The sequence below is a fragment of the Pholis gunnellus genome (genome assembly GCF_910591455.1).
Source record: "Pholis gunnellus genome assembly, chromosome: 4".
In the NCBI taxonomy this organism is placed as follows: Eukaryota; Metazoa; Chordata; class Actinopteri; order Perciformes; family Pholidae; genus Pholis; species Pholis gunnellus.
This window is the reverse complement of record NC_136530.1, coordinates 26463321-26487607: the sequence shown is the minus strand read 5'-3', so window position 1 is coordinate 26487607 and position 24287 is coordinate 26463321. Positions and strand designations below refer to the sequence as shown.

Sequence of the window (24287 nt, the reverse complement as noted above, 5' to 3'; positions counted from 1 at the left end):
ACATCCGGTTAAAACTGCCACGCCTGTTGCATGCGCTCTCGACCTCTATTTGGAGAATTATAGTTCAACTTCCACACTCGGCCGTAGACTGCAACAGTTCAGCAGCGTCCTCAGCCTCCACACTTGGCTCAGTTGGTAGACAGATGGTATCCGTCCTAACACCTGGGTACCCACATGCTTGCAGCTATTGTGCAGCACGCTGTTGGATCCAGCCCCACCTGACTAGTTGCACTCTACTCACTCACCCCTTCCTTTTCCTCTCCTCTAAGCTGCCACCTCAGAGCAGAGTTTCCCATGACTGCTCCCCCTACTGGCCCAGCCTGTCATTAACCCCCTCAGCTGTAGTTCTCCCCATTCCGACTGTCGTGACAGACAGGCTGCCCCGTTCACACCGCACTCTCAAAGTCATATACAAAACCAAGCTCTCTTACATCCATCCCAGTGATGTTCACATAAGCTCCCAGCGCCAGTTTATCGTCTACAACTCCACTTCTGTCAACTCAATCCAGTCTCTGTGGACTCAGCACCAGCTACAACCACTCCCTCATTATGACGTCATAACAAACAGCACGTGAGTCCAGCCAACCTCAGAACCCTCCCCAAATCCTCACAACCAATCACAAAACAGTGTATGTTCAACACCAGGTGACAACTAAAGTCTAATCATCAATGAATTAATTGCTGACATTAACTATATCCTCTGTCTATCTAAAACTTGGCAAAAGCACCTGGACTACTACGCACTCAACCAAACCACCCCTACTGGCTATCATTACCTGGACAATCCACGCCCTGATGGCCGCGGTGGAGGAATGTATGCTCTTTACCGCCAACACATAAAAACCAGTCTGACTAACATCCAAAGTCCATCCTCATTTGAAGAGCTGACATTCAAACTCTCCCCATCACTCTCTGTAATATCAAGTCCATCTGTCCCTCATCACTCTCCACCCTCACAGACCTTGTCAACCTTTACAATGACACAGTGTTGTCCTGCCTTGATCAGCTCTTCTCAAAACCAGAACTGTCTTTTTCACGCACAAGCTGAGCTAACCCAACAAGAACCTAAGGCTACTCCTACTCCTGGCTGTCTGATGTCCAGTCGCAGGGAAATAAGATGGATGAAATAAGACTTCAGGCGAACCCAGCGAAAGGAGGTCGGAGGAAAAATAATTGCACGAATAATAAAAAGGTTTTTGCACCTTGTAAGTGTGTGAAGTTGCACCTTAAGTCCCTCTGAAATGTAGAGTAGAAATATAAAGTGTCAGAAAATGGAAGAACTCAATCCACATGTACATAAAAACTGTATAGATATTTCATTAGTACAACTAGCCTATAGATGATAAAATATGTGGGGAAGTGATTTATTTACACCATGCGACCATGATGCACGTGGAACTCAACAGTTAACTTGGCTGAACTGAGAAACTCAGAAGTCAACATCCCATGCTAACAGCTACACACATATCCATCCCTCTTTAAATAGACACTACAATTATCAGCGTCAAATAAAAGGGCTTACTTACTTGTAGAAGTTAAAATCTTCAGTACAAATGAGCCTTCAACATTCAGCTAAACCTGAACCACCTACACAGTGCAATTACAGGATGAAAGTTCCTTATTTCATACTGCTGCTATGCAAACCAAATATTATGTGACACAGCAACAACCCCCAAATGTTCGGAATATTTGGTTTAAACATGATGAACTCACAACGGGGGAGGGAACCTTTTCTGAAAGCAATGAAGACCATAAACACCATGTTATTACAACATCGGATGACTTTAATCCACAACTCCAGTCATATTATAACACAAGTCTATTTTACACTGCTCAGTTAGCAGCTAAGAAAAAAAACAAACAGTGAATTGGACGGGAAGCCAGAATGTGTAGGGAAGAACTGAGTTTAGCCACTGGTAACATCTTGAACTACTGAGAATAAATGATGCAGGACTCCGTTTACACCTGATGATGATTTAGTTGAAAGTTGAGCATTTTAAGTACAAGTGGATGTATTTAACCCCCCATGTCTGCTGATGAATGTCGCCCAAACACAGTGCTCTTCAACCATGTGTCATGACAAAAGTGTGCAGCTTTTCATTCAAAACAATACAGGCGAGAAGCAATCGAGATAAACCAGCATCTCTCGTGGTTTACTGGAATAAAAGCAGGTGCTTGGTCCTCCATCACACGACACTGAAAACCTCTGTTCTACACTAGGTCATTTGGTCATTTGGTCAGGAAACAGGAACGGTTTGGTTGGTAGAAGCTGTGTCCCACTTCAGAGGCTGCCTGCAGAGGTGTGTCCTTCGGAGGACTAAAGTTACAATACTTGACCTCACAGAGACCACCGTTAACGATGCATTCAGGCGGTCCTTGTCAGCTCGTAAAAGTGGACATGTCATATCCGTACACTGGTAATACACACAACAATATTCCGACTTGACAAGTAGACAAAAAGTAACCAGTGCAACAGATTTGGGGATATTGAAGACTACAAACAATGTACCTTTTTGTGTTCTTCAAATGTATACAAAAAGAGGCTGCATCTCAATGGGACAGTCAATATACCTTATCATGTAGTGTGGACTCCACAGGCCTCTGGAGTGGGACACATAGAGGAAATGTTAACCTGTGTTTTATGACGAGAAACTCTTGAACGTATCTCAGGAGAGGCACTAAACGTCCTCCCTCGACACTGACAACACATGGAGAGCAGTGTTTCCAAACAGAAAGAAGATCACATCAGGCAGGTTATGCGTCTGATGTTCTGTTCCTGAGTAAATGCAACCTTGGAGTGAGAGAGAGCAGAATTCTAAAAAAACCCAAACCAGAGAGTGGCTCCCTGGCTGACTGGTGATCAGTGGTAATGTGTTTACAGTGGAAAAGTCTGGAGGGGGATAAGCAGAGAGAGATGATGTCGGAACAGAGGACACAGCAGAGTGCTCTCTCCTCTTCTCACCTCTTCTCCCAAGGTCTAGAGGACGTTTTCAGGTCAACACAAAACAAGAGAACAACCAAACAAAAAGCTCACTTCACTGACTGGTGGGACCACAGCTGTGTTTCATCCAAATGTGCTGATCCCAAGTCAGCAATGAGCCGTTTACTGCTGCAAATCGTAGCTAACATTGGTAATTTATAGACCTTGGCAGGACATCAGCATTTTGGAGGGTAGAGTCAGGGGGTCAGACGGAGGTCAGACGTAGAAAAGTCGTACCCTGGAGGTGCTGACATGGAGGTCGTCATCGTAGAACTTGGTCTCAATGATCACATTACCACTGGAAAACAAAGACACAGTCTGAGGCATTGAAGTCCACTACTGTGTCATGTACACTTTAGAACATTACACATTCATGAATGTGACTGCAAGAATCAACAAAAGGTTTTCAGGAACATTTCAACTGATTACAACGTGGGTCCTAAAACTGTAGTTTTCTTTCCTGTCCGTTACAAACAGGTCAATAAAGAGGTCTGGTGACAAATAAAAAGTCTGACAGAAGAAACTCGCGGGGACGGGTTGATTGTCCAGATGATTTAATTTCAGCACCTGGCTAGACCGGACCTGTGAGTGAGGTGGATGCATGTGGTCTCTGCTCTTGAGAACATACTATCGATAGTGTATTTCAGCTTATATTTATCATCATCAGTTTACAGTTGTAATCATTTAATTAAATGCGCCTGCGCAGAAAGAAGTAAACACGGCAGCGGCCTCCAGAAACTTCAGCCATAACAGGACCCAGTCTTTGGGAAGAACTCATCTAAACCACTTTAATAAGTGTGTTCATTTAAATTCACCATGTTTTATTATCATGAAGGACAATATTATCACAAGGACAATATTGCCAAAGTGTAAAGTAATAATAAGATTATAAAGAAAATGAAAAATATATAATTAATAAAATCTGCCCGTAACAGCTGGCCATTTTGTTGCTTTTGTAGCTCGTAGTGTGAACATAGCACAGGAAATAACACTACAGCAAGAACAGATGATAAAAGTTGAAGCAGGTACACTGTTAACCTTTGTTTTATCTCGTCTAACCAGTGGTTTGTATTTCTAGCCCATCAGACTTTACTGTGGTGATGTTACGGTGTTCCCAGATCTGAACGATTAACTTGGTGTAGACCAGTGGTTCTCAAACTTGTTGTGTCACGCCCCACTTTGGAGGAAGAAAAATGTTCATGCCCCAACAAAATTGTAACAAAATGGTTCATGTTGAACTTTTATTGAAATAACAACATTTTGTGACTCCTCCATCTGTGCTTTTTCAAATAATAGAATAAAGAAAATTGCAATCACTTTCAAGTAAACCAGATTGCTCCATCAGACAAAAACAAATACAATGTGCAATCACCTTTGTTAGAACAATGCAAATAAAGTTCTATCTGTGCAAAAATAACTCAAGACGCAAGAAATAGCTTATTGTGGCTGAAATTAACCTGTTTTGCACTGAATATCTTTTCAAGATAATAACAATAAAGTGCAACCTGTGAAAAACTAAATAAGTTCAAATATTTGGCAATAAAGAGTTTTACTGAGTTTCACACTGCATATCTTTTCAAAACAACAATAACGTGCAACCTGTGCAAAACAACATGAGTGCAGGTATGTGTGATACCAGGAGCATTTTATTTTAAATATGAGCTTCAAAATGTATCATTCTGGTGTACTCTGAGAAGAAAATTAAGTGATAAGACATTTACTTTAAGCAAAAAACTAATTTATTATTCAGTTATTAATCAGTATTTCAGCTCTATTATTATTAACCTTTATTTAGACAAAAGCCAATGAGACCGAGGTCTCATTTTCAAAAGTTTTAGTCAAATAAAACCAAAGATAGCGAGAGTAGCGAGAACCATCGCCTGTACAAAATAAAGAGATTAGTTTTCATTGAACCCTGTTACTGTATGGCTTCATATTAACTTCCACTGTTACTGTACAGCTGTTAGAATTGTGGCCAATCTTCTATTTGCAATTAATATGCATTAAATCCACGGTTTCTGTTTACTACCAAGAGTAAAATAATAGCTGTGATTTAACTGCACATGGGACTGTTGGGACCAGATGTACTCTGGCTGTGGTTATTACACTGAACAGTGTGATGAGAGGACACGTGAGCCCTTGTTGCTGTACTTTATCTCCTTGGACCAGAGGCTGCATTTAGCATACCCTGCCTTACCAATGTATTTAAAACACTGTGACAGCAGGAAGCTGTACTCAAGTCTGTTTAGACCTCCACCTTTATCCAGGCCCAGCTCCACCTTTATCCAGGCCCACCTCCACCTTTATCCAGGCCCACCTCCAGCTTTATCCAGGCCCACCTCCACCTTTATCCAGGCCCACCTCCAGCTTTATCCAGGACCACCTCCACCTTTATCCAGGCCCACCTCCACCTTTATCCAGGCCCACCTCCACCTTTATCCAGGCCCACCTCCACCTTTATCCAGGCCCAGCTCCAGCTTTATCCAGGCCCAGCTCCACCTTTATCCAGGCCCACCTCCACCTTTATCCAGGCCCAGCTCCACCTTTATCCAGACCCACCTCCACCTTTATCCAGGCCCAGCTCCACCTTTATTCAGGCCCAGCTCCACCTTTATCCAGGCCCACCTCCACCTTTATCCAGGCCCAGCTCCACCTTTATCCAGGCCCACCTCCACCTTTATCCAGGCCCAGCTCCAGCTTTATCCAGGCCCACCTCCACCTTTATCCAGGCCCATCTCCACCTTTATCCAGGCCCAGCTCCAGCTTTATCCAGGCCCAGCTCCACCTTTATCCAGGCCCACCTCCACCTTTATCCAGGCCCAGCTCCACCTTTATCCAGGCCCACCTCCACCTTTATCCAGGCCCACCTCCACCTTTATCCAGGCCCAGCTCCAGCTTTATCCAGGCCCAGCTCCACTCACATCTCAACCCTGCGTCAAGCTGCGCTACACAAACAGCCTCCTCTTCCTGAAGCTCTTTGACCTCATCATCTCATCAGTATCTGGGCCTTTCATTCTACTTTGAGTTAAAACAAACAACCTGCATCTAGATCCGCCGTTTAACGTTAACGAGTGCACCTTCCCCGGAACACGGGGGGCTGCATGTTTCCTCTCGTTACGTTTTTTCCTCCTAAATCGCGATAATGACGAACGTTAACAGTCCACAAAGTTCCGCATGCAGTGGACGTTATTAATAACCTCTTTAATAACCCTAGCCCTATTTTTAGGCCTCTGCTCGAAAATTTCATACCCATACTAAAGAGAGTATAAATCTCTTAACTATAAGGTCTATTTGAATCATTTTGATGTTATAATAACAGAAACACTTGTGAGATTTGATCAGATGTGTAAATATCAGTGTATATGTTACTGGTTAATACTAAATGAAGATGGTACACAGCTCAAATTGAAAATATTTGCTTGAAATAAAAGCACTTTTATTGATATTATTTATTTGAAATAATGCAGCTCAAAGCCTAAAAACCCAAATCATAGCACAACATGTCAGTCTCACAAAAATGTGGCTTTGATAAAGTGAAGCAGAACAAAGTTATAGAGGTTTTAGTACGAAAGGTCAAGCCAAATTCTCATTTTGGAACCAGCTGTTGCAGCTGTTCCATTGTACTTTTATATACTATATAACTATATATTTCACTTGTTTTATCACTAACAGTGTTCAATCTAACCTAATACAACAGTTTGGCATCATTTTGAGAGCCAGAATCCTCTCTCAGGCTGTAAACCATGGATGATTCTCATCTGAGCTCCAGTCTTCATGTGTGTGTTGGGAGCTCAGCCAGCCTTATGATTGGTCAATTTTAGAAAATGACACCATTTTAGATGGGTCAGAGTCTTAGGAATGCGGTAGCAGTAGCCTGGTGTTGATTGACAGTCTTTAGCCAGTAATAATCGAAAAAACGCCGCACACCCCCAAGCCTAAAATTCCATTCGCCAAAAGTCTGACCCCTTCGCCCCGGGTCCCACAAGCTAGGTTGACCCCCCTTCTCCAGGAAACAGAGGAGAGAGACACAGGATTGTGCGTAGGAGCAGTGTTTAGCCGGCAAACGGGGAATTATGCCGGTCTTTTCGTGATTCTTCGTAAAGGTAAGGTCCTGCTTGGATTTTCTTTTTGGATAAGTGGTTTATTGTTCTGGCGTTTGTTTGCTCACAGCTCTGTACTGGTTTCACGGAGAGAAATGCTGAAGATATCTCTGGCTTCTGTGTCGAATTCTCATGCTCTGCGATGTATTGCTCGGCCGTGTAGCCGTTAGCTTTGTGATGAAAAATTGAAGCGGAGTGCATAGCTCGCAGACTCATGGCGACAAATACGTGATATTGTGGTACATCTTCTAGTTGCTTATATTAGTTGTGTATAGTTGTGTTTGGAGTGTGTAAAAGGTGACTTACATGATAGTGTTGCCCAGATGTTGCTGTTTAATCTGGTATATAACATGTATACATGCATTTTTTTAGCTCTCGATATGTACATCTTTTCGACGATATATGCTACCCCCTCTGAGCCCGAGAGCCCCTACATTTGGGGGTGTTATGCGCAGGAGGCACGTCTGAACTGTAACGGAACATAATGGAACTTAAACTTTAACGGCGGGAAAGACGGTGTAGACATCTTAACGCTGATTGGCCAAGACTCGACACGTCACATCAAAGATGTTTTACTGTGAAGATCACAACATCACCTTTTCTCCTCGTCTCACTCCAATCTGAGAAACTCTAGGGATCTACACGATTCACGCGGATGATATATTTTGATTCAAAACGGCGAATTTCGCCAGAAAGCGACAAGTTTGCAGGTATAAATAACGTTCTTAAAATTAAAAAAATCTGCATTTCCCCCTGCGTCCCACCTGCAATACCACTAGTGTATTAGGCGCGCCCCACAGTTTGAGAAATACTGGTGTATACAATGTTATCAGAACCAATAAAAATGATGGACAAAACAATGAAAATAAAACCCACACTGTGAAAAGTTTCCTTTTAACATTCCCTACTCATTTGTAAGATTGTACAAATATTCCCAATCCTCTAATCTTCAGGTCATTAGAAATACATTGCCAGACTGGTGCAGAAGGTTTACACTACACAGGTTGTTTCTAATGTGCACACATTTAAAAAATAACCTGTAACACTGTTTTTAGTTTCCTTTTGTGTTGGTTAGATGTCTCATAGCTGTACAAAGTTAAATAGAAAAGATGAGGAAATAAGATCTACTACATGTGTCAGCAGTACGGGAACCTCAAACAGAGAAATGAGCTGATTGGAGACTCACGTTAAAACATTGGCTGGCATCATCTGGGACTCTGGAGCTGCTTCTATCAGAGACTGCCATGTGTTGGTGGAGTTGGGGATAACAAAACCAAACTCAAAGAACCATTCTGGACAGAGACACAGAAAGACAAAGAGTTCAGTGTTGCCCTCACAACATACAATATCATGACTAAAAAGCCTGATTATAAAGTAGTTAGTGCACCATGATGACCTAAAGACAGAAACTAGCAACATAAACATGTTATGCCAGTGTGTATTGTGTGTTGTCTCCTGGGGCTTCCTGTAACCTCACCTCTGTACAGCAGGGCCCCAGGGAGAGCACTGCAAACACACAGTAATAAGGAAATGACAACAGCTAACAGTTCTCTGTTTTTTAAGATATATTTTGCCATTTCGGCTTTATTTGATAGAGACAAACAGGAGAGGCAGGGCAGAGGGAGGGGATGACATGCTGGGCTGGAGCAAACCCAGGCTGCACCAGACAACGTTTGGTAGAAACTCCCCCGCTTAGTCTAGGGGTGGGTAGCATACCGGTTTCATCACCGTCACCGGTGTCACGTTCGATTTATTCATTTATTAATACTGTCTTTACAGTGATAAATACACAAGTTTTGGTTTTAGCACACACACCCATTGAACTACGTCACTCCCACACAGTTCATACTGTCTATTGTTACGCACAAACTACCTTTGTTTCGTTGCAGAACCTATTTATCTTTTCTTTTCCTTATTTTATTTGAGTGTCCGTGTTAACAGGTTGGAGCAGACACACGGCGCGCTAGAGCAGCGAGGCTGCAGCCGCTGCTGTCCTGCCACCAGGCCTCAACTAATAATCTTCACTGTCTATTTTTCGGAGAAAAAAAATAGACATTTCTGAAATGATCAGAAATGCCTCCAAAATACCACATGAAGGAGCATCATATAAAAGTCATGAACTTTTGACATTTGGAGATTTCTGTAAGAATTGCATTTTTCGGAGATTGGATGACGAGCGTTTCTGTTCTGGAAACTGCTCAGAAATCCCCTAATTGTCAATGTCCCTAGGAAAGCCATACATCCTCTGAATGCCATAGGTCTGTAGTTTGTGGCTGTTCACAAGGCTGTGATTATCCAAGAGGTCACAACAGCTCATTTTATACAGTGACATCAACTTTATTTTAAATGGTCTCACTATGTGAAATGGCCACTACCATCATTCTGGCCATGATGAAAGGCAACATCTATGGAGAAAAGAGAGCTTGGAGCAGCACAAATGCTGTTGGTGTCAGATGCAAGACTTATTAATCGATCTCTCATCAGTTACGTTGTATGCTATTAAACTAACAGGTGAAAATAAATGGTATTTATTCTGTCAGAGGGTTGCCATCTTTCCCCTCTTCTTTATATTTTGTAGACTAATGGCTGTCACAGTCTGTATCATCATCAATTTTGAAAAAATGATTTTCTTACAGAGATTATGAGTCTTTTGCAGGAACAGGGTCATGGTGCAGAGTTAAAGACTTTATATCGTGTTGCCAACAGTCATTTCTTCATTTTGATGTAAACAAGACAAAAGGATATGATTAGGGTTCTTAATTTAATTTCTGACGAATAGCTGACCCTCATTAAGCAATCGTTAACTGTTAACCAACAAGATGTATGCCTTGCATGCAGGGTGCTGTGGTTGAAGTGCTTATCAAGCCGCCCAGCTGTAACGATAACACAAACAGCAGGGCGGCTGTGGCTAACTGGAGAGCAGGGTCGTGCATGTCGATGTGCAAGACACTGTGAATGGTGACAGAGAGACTAAAAAGCGCTATAGTACAGTCCATTTACCATTTATGGATTAAATCCATCATGTATCAACTGCATTCACCAGCTGCAGCGAATGTGCAAAACAGGCAACTGAACCTCCAGTTCCCCTGTCTGGGAACTCTAACCTTCTGGGAGAGTTGTCAGCTGTGTGTCTGCCTGCATACTCTGTCCAGTGTATTGTACGCGTGGCAGAATGTTAGCGAGTGTCCAGTCGAGAGAGAGTGAGTGAGTGAGTGAGTGAGTGAGTGAGTGAGTGAGTGAGTGAGTGAGTGAGTGAGTGAGTGAGTGAGTGAGAAGTCAGCAGTATCGCTATAGCTGTGAACGTAGCAGTGCACTGTGTGTACAGTTTGACGTGAATAAATGCTACAACTCTTCAAGGCCCGTAAGGAGACGCAAGTTAAGTTTCTGTGTCGTGTTGTCACCTGCTGTTAGAGTGAAGGGGGTTAGCCCCCTGAGCTAGAAACAATTCGGGTTCAGGCACATTTTAGGTGGACGTAATTCCTCTTTCAGCTTTTTAAAATTTCTTCTAACTGATAGTATTAATCGGTCAAATTCTTATTTTTGGTTACCAGTTAAACGGTTAATAATTAACATCACTACACATGATTGTTGATTTCAGGAAATCTTTCAAATTGTGTCATTGTTAATCTGTCCTGAGCTGACGGGTGTTGGACACCCCTGACTGTGGTGATTGCTTCTTTGTTTCTTTTCAATCAATCTTTATTGCCCCACCTCAGGGCAGCTGCTGCTGATTGTGGGTGGCTGTGAAAAAGATCTGTTCGGTGAGTGTCTTGAGGAATTGTGGGTCGGTTGTTTTGCCTGGCCTGGCACTGCTCACTTCTCTCAGGCCTCTCACTGCCCGGACCTGCCGTCCTCCAACCTTCCACTGGATGCAATCCTGAGCTGCAGTCAAAAGAATGACGTCCTATATCTTTTCCGAACCACTTTTCCTTGATGGAAAACATCATGAGGTCAAGGAAAGATGAGAAGAAGAATGGTAAATGGACTTGCATTTATAAAGCGTCTTTCTGGTCTTCCAACAACTTGAAGCGCTTTACACTTCATGTCAACATTCACCCATTCACAGACACCATGCAAGGTGCCAACATGCCCATCAGGATGCAAGCTAAACTCACTCACACACAGACACACACACCGATGGCACAGCCTTCGGGAGCAATAGAATGCTCTGTATCTTGCCCAAGGACACTTTGACATACGGACTGTTGGAGTCTCGGATCGAACCGCCGATCTAATCATCAACATCCGCTGTTGCATCGTTATGTATCCTAGTACAAGTGTAGTCAGGTTCTCCGAGCACCATGGTTCTCTTTTCCAAAGTCCTTATGAATTCTCCTTCACATCTCTCCTTGACCTCAAAATGTTTTCCATTGAGGGAAAGGAAAAGTCACAGGTATAATTTGTTTGACTTTTGGAACACAGCCCAGCTCTTAGCATGCTACATAGATACTTCTGGCTCTTTTCTTAGTCACCCTCCTGATAAATGTTTTACTGTTTGTACAGAAGAATTAGCTGTTTAACTTATCAGAGTGGTGGAAGGAGGCAGTTAAAACAATTGGCCCTACGACAAAACTGGCTTAAGAATACTTGTATATATTGATAATATGACATTATTCAACATCCTTGGAATGTTTCTACTGCTCTGTCCACTAATTATAATTTGTGTTGCTTGGCAAAGTCTGTTCAATTTTACAAAGAAAAAATAGAGGAAAAGAGACTTATTAGCTTTTCTGTCAGTTAGTGTCGCCATCTTATTTACTTTGTTTCAGCACTAATCTGTGTCTAGAATGTAGGACTAAGGCAGGTTATCAATGTTCTAATTCTTTGCTTTGATTGGTTTTGATTCTTTTTCATATCTTTTACCACTTATATTAGAATATTTTCAATCCGGATATACTAATTGGAGCTGTTGTTAAACCACATGTCAGCATTAAATTATTATTTTCAATAACTGTCTGTCTTGCTAAATAACAATGCCAGACAGGTGAACTCGTGTGTTCCAGTACTGAGTGAGGACCTTTACCATCCTTGCAGATCATTTGGCTATGGCAGGAAGTGGACCGAAATGAAAGGCTCTGCATTGTGTTGCTTCAGGTACTGGTGAGAAGTTGAAATACAATCCAGGAAGTCCAGTTTTAGCAGTACCTGAGTCATCAGATACCACAACACAGCACTTTAGAATACTTTGAGACAGAATGCATCTCCATCCATCAGCTATAACCGATCCTCTAGAGCAGGGGTCTCAAACTCATCTTCACTCTGATCAGCATCAGCATCACGTCGCCCTCAAAGGGCCGGCTGTAAATGTAACTCCTCCGAACATGTTGGTAAATAACTGTCTCTGCATTTGATTATTGTTTATTCAAGTGTTAAAATAGTACATACAGTTATATAAATGTAAAAATATATTTAAGCACATTTCTGTTATTATAACTTAAATCCTTTTAATTTAGGGTTAAGAAACCCACATTACTCTATCAAACTTTAGAGAAAATAGCAAAGACAAATATCAAACACAAGTTATTACAATAACTTTGTTCAAAGCTTAAAATCCTTTCAAGGGTGCGTTTACTTTGCACAATCCCACATGAAGTATTTCATGTGTTGTAAAGCCACGTTTAAAGTATTCGATGTACTCACAATACATTTATATGTTAAATGTAGAGTAACCAGCCAAAGAGCTGCTTCTATCACTGTGTTGAAATATCTCATCATTATGACTTTCTATCTCATAATTTCGACTATGGGGATATTTTTATTATCAAGTCTAAATTTTAATATTTTGTAATATTTTTTTAAAACATTTTTTGAACTTTTTTTTGCTGGCGGATTCGCGGGCCACATAAAATGACGAGGCGGGCCGAAGGTTTGAGACCCCTGCTTTAGAGGGTTGCGGGGGGCGAGTAGTAGGATACACCCTTGACAGGTCGTCAGTCAATCACGGGTTTTGCACATAGAGACGGACAAGATCAGTGGAATAGTGTAAAACCATTGGGATTCATAGTGCCAATAATGGTCAAAACACCCAAAGTTACCTTTTACTGACTGACCTTCAGGTTCTGTACCTTTAAAAAGTTCAGATTACCTTCTAGACACTGTCCTTTGAAGAAAACTTTCTGTTCCAGTCTGAACTTTTCCAGTTTCTCTGAGGAGGAAAAGTTTAATTCTCTGGACACTGCTTTACACTTCAGGATCTTCTTCGGGACACGAGCTGCAGAGACAATGAAACTATAATTAATCACAACAATAAAAACAACCTGAGTCAAATTCCTTGTATGTGCAAGCATTCTTGGCCAAATACAGCTGATTCTGATTAACAGAGCTATAGATTCAAGACCTGAAACTTGTTGATTTAATAAATGTGACTCACAGCAACCAGATGTTTAACACACTTCCTTTGTAGGTGACCTTTTGTAGGCTTCCATTGTAGCCTATCAGCTGAAAGAGGCCTGTGACTGTATAGTATCAATACTAGCCCTTGTATAAAGGGTTTGCAAAAAAATCATTTCTTTTACATGGAGAACAAAATGCTTTACAACGGCTCAACCAGAAGGAATTCTAAGGGCAGAAAGAGACAAAGATCCCTCTGATCAAAAGTTCAATAAGAGTAGAACAAATCATCATCAAAATGTGTGCAGATTTAAACAGGACCAGCTTCCTGTTTTGGTGTCAAGTCTTTCACAATAACGCAGCCTGTAACAAGCTGGAATAAACAGGCAACGTGTTGCTTTAGTAAAGCTCTCCTTCAAACTTCACAATAGAAATAGAAGTTAGTCTAGTGTTGGCCCTGTCGGAGTATCAGATGGACATACTGTGGATTGACAAATCAGAGTTTAGACTGAGTTTAACAACCACTGAGTAGACTGCAGAGGGCCCAACATTTAATACTGTTTGGACTTTTTTCCCCCAGGTTTAATTATTTCATTCTTCTTCTTTTGGGGCATGAAACTGTTTTAAAGTCATAATTGAAGGAAAGAAGAAGAACTTAAATACAACAGGCAGTGTACGTAGTTCAGTCAACCAAAAAGATCTGCATGCACTAAAAAGTGAAATGCAGTGAACTGTACTTCAGGGGCTCCGGTGTAGCCAGCGGATATCCGGACCAAGACTTCCTTCTCTGTGCGCTGCAAACTGTTTACAGTCCGATTAGTGACTTGAGACCGGAGTTAGAATTGAGAGAAGACATGTACGACCAAGGTTGTTTCATAAGTAATCAGTTTACAAGCTCATTTTAAACCAATGAAAAGCTAAATCATGGTCAGACCAGAGCCGGTGGGCTCTCAGATTGCATTTTGGTCAATGCTTTCCGTCTCTTTTGCTCTCCACACGGATGGTTTACCTGTATTTAACCAAAGCATGCCTCCAACGTGATTGGGCAATACTACAAACGGAAACAAGAATGCTGCTGATGCCATAATATTGTTTGATTGCCTACAGACCATGCATATGAATGCAGAATCTGTTCATTGACATCAGGGTAACTGTCTCATCTACCTGTTCGATGGCTTGTTGCCCCCCGTGTCTCCACATCCACAGATCTTATGTAGTTGATGAGGGTGGGGGCCAGGAAAACCATGCCGACCAAGACAGCTGGCCAACAAAAAATAGCCCAAAAACCCCACACTGTGCTACGATACATATACTGTGTGTGTGTCTAATGTACCTTCATGTTCTACTCCTGGAACAGAGAGGTCCTCAGTTCCCTGCCACAGCACTTTGCCCGTCTCTGCATCTCGAAGGTTCATCCAGTTTCTGTCAGGAAAAGGTTAAGTGGCAACAACCAAACTAAAGAATAGACTAAATAAACTGAACTGAAGAGTCTTTGAACATTTACTAGCACTTATGTTATCAACCTTCAGACATCCAACATTTGACATTTTAAGTTCGTAGAGTTTACGTCAACTAAATGAGAACAGCAAAGAGAGCCAGAAGGAGTGAGACGGTGCCTGGATGTGACCAGATTATCATCTGGGTTATAAAAAGGCATCGCAGTGAGAAAACAGACACTTCATACATTGATGTATACAACGTAGACCTGCCGATGAGCATTCAACCCGTGTTGAACCCGTTCATGTGAGACAGCTGTCCCTATGTTTGTCTCTGCTAGTAATGACTTCACTCATAAACTTCACTGATAAACCAGAGAATTGTAGAACATTTTGGTATCATGTCTGTCTCTCTTCAAGTTTTTCCAATTCAATGGCTTTATTAGCATGCAGTCCCATACTGTGCAGCTAAGTGCTGCATGTCATGTAGCTCTGTGAAGCTCTGTGTCGTATGTAGGAACCGAATAATCCACTCAGTAACCATCCCTCCAATTACATTTCAACAGATCACATCACACTGTGTGTGTGTGCATGTCTTTAGGTCATTCACTGTCCCTCAGTTTGTGGCATGTTAACATATGAAGCTCTAGCATAAGTTCAGTCAGGAAGACTATACTTTGCATGCTTAGGCCTGTAGTTTATTTCTCATACATCTGCCATTCACTCTTTTCACTCATTTCATTGCTGTTATTGTTCAGGGCTGTCAGTCATGATATCAGCTGTTCTGATCAGCTGGTCTCCTCTATCCAATAGCACAGTTATCCTGCTGCTGTCTCTTTTTAAATATGACTCTCTACCTTCACTACGTTCACGCTGCTGTTACCTCCCCATCTCCAATCTTCCCATCTTTTCTTTCTCTGACTTGTCTCTCCTGATTGAAATGCTGTGTAGGAAGATATGCCTCGACTCATTTTCCTTGGAGTATTTTTTTTTATGTAGAAAAATCTAAAATTACAGTTGAACTTGTCAATGTAAATGATGTGTCTGATAATATTGTAAACTACTTTGGCTTTTAGTTTATTTGATCCAATCTTTCCCTTTGTTTTTCTCTGATTGGTGTTTGGAGAGCAGAGTTGTCGTGAGACTGGTCCCAGTTTTGTCTGAAAGGGGGCAGTTAGCAACTGACATAGGGGACTCTTCTCTGGGCTCAGCTGTTGGGCTTGGAGGGCTTTGGAGTGTGGGTGTCTCAGGGATTTAAGGTGGTTTAAACGTATGAGTGCTCTCTTTTGAATTTGAACTATTGGTGTGGCTAATTCTGCTCTATGTGCATTTGTTGGTGTTTTTCTGTGTATGTGGTTACCTTATGTACTTATGTATAGTTGACTGGATAAAACTGGTGTACTACCAATAGCCTGTATCCCAGTAAAACACCGTAGATGTATCACCAGATAGTATTTATAATAGCTGAGGTGAAATTCCAGCATATATACATATATAATATCAGGCTTTCATCATGTTGGTCTAAATTCATCTGAGGAAGCATGAAAAGCAGCTGTGTGGAGGGGAGTGAGAGGAAGCTGAAGAAGTCTTTGTCTGGATGATGCCGGCTATAGCTGTCCCATCAGTCTGTCAGTTGGTCAGCTGTTCCTGACCTCCACATTCACTATAAACACAATACAGCCGTCAATCCAAGAGCCTGGAAGGACCCAGTATGTGACTGCACTGTACTTTACAGCTTCTGATTGCTGCGTCTTCACAATCATTTCAACAACAGTCTATGAGCGCCCCAATTAATCATCACACTTTAAATGTATCCATCTACTTACCTACCTATCAATGGACCTTTTTAACTGTGAAACATACAGAACTTTTAGAGCAAAGTCCATTGGTAGGTAATCAGGTAGGTAAGTGGACTGTACTTGTATAATGCCTTTCTAGTCTTTCCAACCACTCAAAGCTCTTTAACACAACATGTCATCATTCACCCATTCACACCCATTCATACACTGATGGCAGGGCTACCATGCAAGGTGCCACCGGCCCATCAGGACTAGGTGTCTTGCCTAATATATGATACTAGTGGAGCTGAGGATCGAACCGCCGATTCTCTGATTGAAGGACAAGACCACTTAGCCACAGTCGCCACATGCAGGCAGGTTTCACACATGTAGGTAGACAGGTAGGTAGCCTGTCCGATCATTATATTGGGGCTGAATTAACTATTTGGGTAGCTTATTACAGTCCTGCGACAGCCACAGATATCAGATCTTTTTTCTTTTGATTCATTGATTGTTGTCAGGAAGTAACGAGACATTCAACCAATATAGCAGGAATGTTTTTGAAGAAGATTACCAACCCTAGCTTTAAGTGTGGAATGTACTTTACACTAAGCATAGATGCTGCTGCAGGAGCGGGAAAGGGTCATGTCAAGGCCAATCCATATATTTTCATTGTTCAGTCTTAAAATGGTTGTCCTGGTTTATCCTCACTAATATGCTCTGCATTTTGAAATTCAAACATTGGCTTTGAGCCTGGCTTGGCATTCGAGATAGTCCTGTGCAGCACTAAAGATCGAGCCGTGTTCTGGCTGGGACTCTAAGTTGATCAGTGTGTTGCTCGTTTATTTCGGTTAAATCAGAAAGATTCTCCAGAGGAACTGTTGAAGAACACTGTGGAAGACACTGATGCCACCTCATTTTATCTTTGGATATCAGACTGACAGACGGCAGTAAAGAATTATCATCCCACAACCTTCTGTTCTAGAAGATTCTCCACTCAGCATCCGGTTACACTCAGAAACTACTTAGTGTCAGACACACTTGACTCCACGCCATCTGTGAAACTCCTCATCCTAACTGCCTCAAAACACACAGCTTCTGAAGCTCCGGGGCCATGTTAGCATATCGTTCCATGAGTGATGACAACAGAGTTGCATTACAAATGCACACAGTAATCTGAAAGGGCAGGATTTCTCTGTAGCATTCAGAGAGTCCCCCTAATCTCATGAGACCATTCTGATAGTCATACATCCAGATATTTTAAAAGTATTCAGTAGAACACACATATGTTCAAGAAAGGTTTGTTCCACTGTAGTAATGACCATCATGTTCACCAGTGTGTCATATATTTCATTCGTTAGGCTACAGATTTGATTATTTAATTTGGATTTATTAACCCTTTCTTTCTGCAAGAGCTACATGTGTGTTAGGGTTCATTTTTATTTCCAACAAGGAAGACATGTAAATGTTTTATGTCTCTAATTAATAACACGGCCCTCAGAGTGGGACAAGTATAAAAGTAGTTTACCAATAATCTGAAACAGCCAGGGTGGACTGATCATATATGGACTAAAGAAAAAACTTAAAAATAAGATTCAAGATCATTTGTTTTTTATATAATATTTACACCTAACTTTTAATCTCAATCAACAAAACACTCAATTCCACTTAAATGTATTCAGTTGATGTTATTACAATTTCTAATCACATCTCAAATATCTTCACATTTTTGTCAGTTAATACCAAATTCTACTACTAGCAGAGATTCATGAAACCTCTGAAACGCTTGATTAGTGACTCTACTGCTCTCAGGGCTTTTTGTAACAGGTATTTATCTATTCAGGGTGTCCACGACTAAAAATCTACAAAGTCAAATGTGAAATGACTGTAATGTAATGATTTGGTGGAGTTTTGGCTGTTAGTTGACTGATCGTCAAATCATGTTCTTTTTCTTCTCTTGTTATGGATGTGAGATCTACACACGGTTTCTTATCCTGCTTGCTTTTCCTGCTACGCCCCTCCTGTAAAATAGATGTAGCTCTGATGGTGCAACATTGTGTTATTAATTAATGATGAATGATCCTTTATTTCATAACCATATTTTCCTGGCGCTGGGACGATTTCACTGTGAGATTAGCAGTCGAATCAGGCACATTAATAGGACCCCTAATGTATGTATAAATACACACACACACACACACACACACACACACACACACACACACACACACACACACACACACACACACACACACACACACACACACACACACACACACACACACACACACACACACACACACGTTTAATCCTTGTCTATCAGTGCTGTACCACTTCCACCATCCCCCACTGCTCCTTCAGGCTTTCTAGTAAAGTGTGCTGGTTTCTCTAATCCTCTAAATCCAACTAAATCCAATCTCCTACATCAAACTCATCATCCTCCACACCTTCCAGAATAATCCAGGCCACACTGCAATGTCTTTCTCCCTCTTCCACCAGGTGGCACGTCTCATTTCTAAATGTTTCACTGTAAACAAAAGAGAACCCACGCATCATTTTAGCAGGATGTCCATAATGAAAGTGGTCGAACAGAGATGGCAATGAAAGAAGTGGAAGGAATAACCATGATCCACATGTTACTGTTCATATCTGATGGGATTATGTGTGCCCTCACAAAATGTGAATGTATTCTCTCTCAAATCACTTCTTCAACAAACTGACCTGAAGAAATTGATTGAAGCTCCAACAACATGATACGAGGTTGTACCGTTGCCTCCTCGGGGCCTGCTGCAGGTTGTGTGTGTGTGTAAACCACTAGGGTCCCTGCACACACACAAGCTAATGAGCCCCGAGTGAAAAGCTGCTGTCACTGTTTAGTCTGCATTTATTTTAATAGTTCAAAGTATATGCAGTATCCTCACCCCAACCTCTATAATAACACTCCTACTGCACAGATACAAGTGCTCACGTCAGTCAACTCACACCTCAACAACACATGGAGGCAGTGGGATGTGTTCTTGCCTTCCAGTCGTTTGAAGGCCACCCTGCCATATTCTTATCAATAAGTAGAATGTTCTTTTTTTTTTTACTTGGGTCTATCAAGTGGAAAAATTGACAAATGTAATGATCTCAGTTTTGTTTGTTCAAGATGAGTATTCGCAACAGAAGGTCAACCAAACACATCCTCAGGTATACTTCAGAAGATGGACGCATGTTCTTTTCAAATGGATTAGGTTACATGCAGTAATCTAAAATACAAAAATAATAGATGAAATATTGGTTGTTACCCAGAGGATGTCCCCAGTGCCACTCACAACCAGATCAGAGGCACGTTTCAGGGTTTACACAGCAGAGTGATCTACGGACACACGATCTGCTACCAACAACTAAGAGCAAAGTCAGATAAGGATCCTATGGCTCAACTATTGCAATTTAACTCCTTCTCTCCATTATTATTGTTAATAAGATACAATATCAACAAACAATCATCTTATATAACAAGTTATATGCTAATGAGGGACACACGGTTAAGCTGTGCTTAAGGCATGTAATTGAAGAAGTTCAGGGGAAAACTACTATTTTGTTCACTGTTGCAACAATCACTACCTCAGGATGACACTAAGTTCAGTCAGTCTTTGGTTTTGAATATGTGAGACTACAAAAACCAGACTATGGCAGGAGCTACCGCTTGTGTCAGCATCTTAGTTGTTCTGCTCTTGAGAAACATTGACAATCAAAGTGAGAGAGTTTCACAACTAGACCGTCTGCCATCTTTGCTGTACGGGTAGTTTTATATTCTTATTTGTGTTTTTAGGATTTTAGATAGCACATGATGCCTTTGAAAAGATGTACCGTTTATTCTGTGTTGGCTGTAATAAGGCAGTATAGACAGAAGGTAGTAAATCCCTGTTCCACTAAATCATGGATTTAGTCATTACCACACTGCAGCAAGAGAGGCCTGACCTCACCAAGAAACATACACAAGCTCACACCTTCATCTGTTGTAAGGACTGGGAGAGCATTATATAATAAGGGGGACAAATAGTTGAAGTATTTGAATCTGCATACTAACTAATGTTGTTTGATATTGTTTTCACTGGCTGGAACACGAGGTCTCCGTTGCAGTAAGGGTAGCATGTAGCATGTAGCATGCTGCAGCTCTGCTGCTTATTCTAGAAGGACTTACTGGTACTAATTGGGTTTTACACAGTCCAGCCAGTAATATGGAAAGCATCAATGTGTCACCTTGGCTCCACCCACACACACCCTCCCACCTGAGACAAAAAACTACAGTTTGCATTCGAAAAAAAAAAAATTCAACACATTTGGTATAGTGTATAGTGTAGAAGAGAAAATGTGCAAACATTGCAAATTAGTCGGTGATGCTGGATGTTGTTTGGCACATATACTGTGAAACAAAAAAAATAGACGCGATGTAAGCAGGCAATTGCTCAAAGCTGTCATTTCAGACTAAATTAATCATTGCGTAGCGGTGGCTAAGTTATATAGAGGTAGGCAGCAGTGTGTGTACGTAGATCTGTTAGCTGTTAGCCAAACAGACTGCAAACTGTTATCTCCTCACTGTGGGCACAGAGTAGCAGACGGAGGGGTTGGAGATCCAATGTCATCACTAGCGGCCCAAACCGGTTAAACTGGAGAGTACTGAGTGAGACGTCAGAAGCAGTCAATGGATAAAAGATAAAAGAGGCAATAAAAGGTATTTTGAGAAAGTGTGAGTCACCACAACCACGAGACATCCTTAAGCATGCAGTCACAACTGGGTACCCAAAATATGAAGCAGTTTACTGCAGCAGAATGTGAGATTAGCCTTGGACGGACACAGAGGTACTCACTCACTCACTCACTCACTCATGTAAACCACACACGCAACCGATCGCATGATCCTCCTTGCAGAGATAAAAGGTTCAAAGAATACTGTTGATGAACTGACTTCAATCTCTTAAAACAACATTTTGGTTTTGGTTCTAGTTAATGTGACCATCTGTCTGAGGTTACTGAAAAATGTAAATGATGTCAAATAATGATGTTCAGGTGCGATGGAGGTTTAAAACCAACAATATCTCAGCTTGCAGTCTGTATCATCCTCCTGCTTTCCTGTGGAACTTGGGTCCAAAACGGATGCGGTTCTGTTTCTACTCCCTCAGGTGTTCATGTTTACATAACAGTCTGCATGTTCATGCGTTTTGACTGAGACAATATATCATGGTGAGCCGTGTGGATCCATGCAGTCATGCATAAGTGGAAAGTATGATTTGGGCTTAAGTGCTGAAGGCAAAACTGAACTGCTGTCCAAAGTGTTGAACCTGGGATCTCCCTGAGCCATTCATTCTGACGGGCAAAGCTTCAGCCCACTTTCTGTCCTTCAGATGTGATGTTGTGTTTTGCAATGTTAGTTTTGTTGTATTCAATTGATTTACAGCTGGCAGCTGGTGTTTAGAAAGCCCTTCACTAAGAGGAGCCTACATGTTTTTGAATTATTCTATTATCTTATCTAACCATTAACACACTTACAAATATAAATCTCCCAATGAGCTAATATCTAATGAAACAGAGAAACTTGTGACTTATCTTCAGTTTAACAATGCATAACTGCTTTTATAATTTAGTTATTTTTTAGATCATCTTACCCTATGCAACCTATTGTCAAACAAAATCACAAGTCAAATAGGTGCTAAAGCATTAATAATCAACAGTAAATCATCAGAATATCAGTCAACTACAGTATAGTAAAAAAACAAGTTCCTGATGCCATTAATACATCCTCATTGGTCACATTCTCCTCTCTCTCTAACTATGTTTTCTGCTCCTTAATATACTATCTATTCAAGGCAAATGACTAACATTGAAAATAAAAAGTGTCCATTGTATGTGTGTTGGAGAATATAACCTGGTTCAGGTATTTTCAGGTCTCGTTTTGAAAGTTCTCTTAAAACAAAGAACTATTTTCAAATGGCAGCAATAACACAATGTGACAGTAAGTAAGAGCACACGTTAATCTCACTGTGACAGAAACACAAACATTGATCAGATGAGAATACCTGGTATGACTGGTGAGAAGTGGCGCTTTGAAGGTGACTGATTTGTGATGAAGTTTGGCTTCACTTCCATAACGTCACACATCTTCCCAAATGTAAAGTTACGTTGCTGTCAAACAGCATCGAGCTATAGTTAACGCGAGCAACGTGTAAGCTAAGAGCTTCAGCTAATATTAGTGAATACAAATGTGACAGAGATCAGTCGCTATCTATCAGCTACGTCAATGTAAACAGTGCTGCTACAGCACGTTACGTTAGAGCAGCTAGTCGGCTAATTAGCCACAGCCCGAAGACACTCAATGTAGCCAGCAGGCCGTCATTCAAACGGGAACTAGCTGGTTCGTAACTACAAGAACATTTATATTTTGTCACATCACATAAAGACAGACATCGGCTGTGAAACGTTACCTGACGTTATCCAGTGAGAGGTGAAACTGACAGGTTAGCCACAGCAGCTAACCTTACTGCACAATCCCACTCAGTCGCATGTCACTAGCATCTTGTTTATATTAGATTACGTTATATTGTACCAAACAGGACAGACAGTACTAAATTACGTGTCTAACCTTCGCAGAACATCAGCAAAAAAGGATACAGTTTGAAGCCCTTCAAAATTTCCTTGGCCCTGTCTTCGTCTGAAGACATTTCTCAAATCGTCTGTTTTCGGTTCTTACAGAAAATCCAGGATCTGCTGAAATAACAAAGCTGCTGTTGAAGTAAGCTTCCCTAGTTAACTAACTAGTCTTCCAGGTAATGGTTGCATGAAACCAGCATAAACTATGTGTACTTAACTCTATATTGTTGGACTGCAGGTTAAATCTGATCCGATAAGGCAATCAGCTAAATATATCCAGCTAACTAACAGACAGCTAGCCTAGCCAGTCAACGGCACAGGGTAGCTCCCAGCAGCCAATCATAGGCCGAGAATGAGAAGCATGGGTGGGACAACTCTGGATAGAGACGCGTCACCAGGGGCAACGCCGCACACACTGAAGACTGATCGGGGCCACGGTGACAGGGCTCGTGCGTGAAGCACCACTTATTTCTCATTTCAAATGGAGGGATGACTGGAGTTGCAATACTTCTTCCATTTATTTCAGTTACTCAGAGACTATTTGTGCTAGCAACCAAATATTATATCTTGCTGCTAATCACGCAATGCAATTTAAAGATGGTTATGTGACCACAATCCGATTCAGCTTTATTGGCCAAGTATGCGTCCACATACAATGAATTTGTATCCGTTTTTCAAACTCTCTCAAACTACTTACACAGAGATAGATACTAGGGACATTGAAAACAAAGCTGGACAGATAAGGGTAAAGAATAGACGCGACTAATGTGCAAAAAAAGTAGTGAAAAATAGGCCTAATTAAATAAATATATTTTTATATATATATATATATATAAAACAATTACCAATAATAAAAAAGCAACACAACGTCGATATAGAAGTCAAGTATTATGTAAGGTGTAAACAAAAAAAACAGTGCATTGGTTATAGAGGATTGTCCTCAGTGTGTGATGTTAAGTGTTCATAAGAGTCAAACCCTGTGGGAAGAAACTGTTATTGTGTCTGCATTGTTTTTGCATTCAGTGTTCCATAG

The 24287-nt window shown here is 41.3% G+C and overlaps 1 protein-coding gene across 1 annotated transcript; it reads right to left on the bottom strand.

The window, feature by feature from the left end:
* Positions 1-1769: 1769 nt before the first annotated feature.
* On the bottom strand, positions 1770-23476 carry pde6d (phosphodiesterase 6D, cGMP-specific, rod, delta). The gene is made up of 5 exons (XM_079157274.1): positions 23276-23476; positions 14744-14832; positions 13166-13291; positions 8267-8372; positions 1770-3278 (listed from the first exon to the last, which is right to left on the bottom strand). The coding sequence occupies exons 1-5, from the start codon at positions 23323-23325 to the stop codon at positions 3197-3199; spliced, it is 453 nt and encodes a 150-aa protein (XP_079013400.1). The 5' UTR covers positions 23326-23476; the 3' UTR covers positions 1770-3196.
* Between the last annotated feature and the right edge of the window lie 811 nt (positions 23477-24287).

What these genes read in the sequence shown, in the direction of transcription:
- pde6d (XM_079157274.1), bottom strand. Translation starts at nt 23,325, where the DNA reads ATGTCTTCAGACGAAGACAGGGCCAAGGAAATTTTGAAGGGCTTCAAA. An exon ending in TCCAGGAGTAGAACATGAAG is followed by an intron (nt 13,292 to 14,743) that starts GTACATTAGACA and finishes TTGTCTCTGCAG; the next exon opens with CTCGTGTCCCGAAGAAGATC. An exon ending in ATGCCAGCCAATGTTTTAAC is followed by an intron (nt 3,279 to 8,266) that starts GTGAGTCTCCAA and finishes TTTGTTTTCCAG; the next exon opens with TGGTAATGTGATCATTGAGA.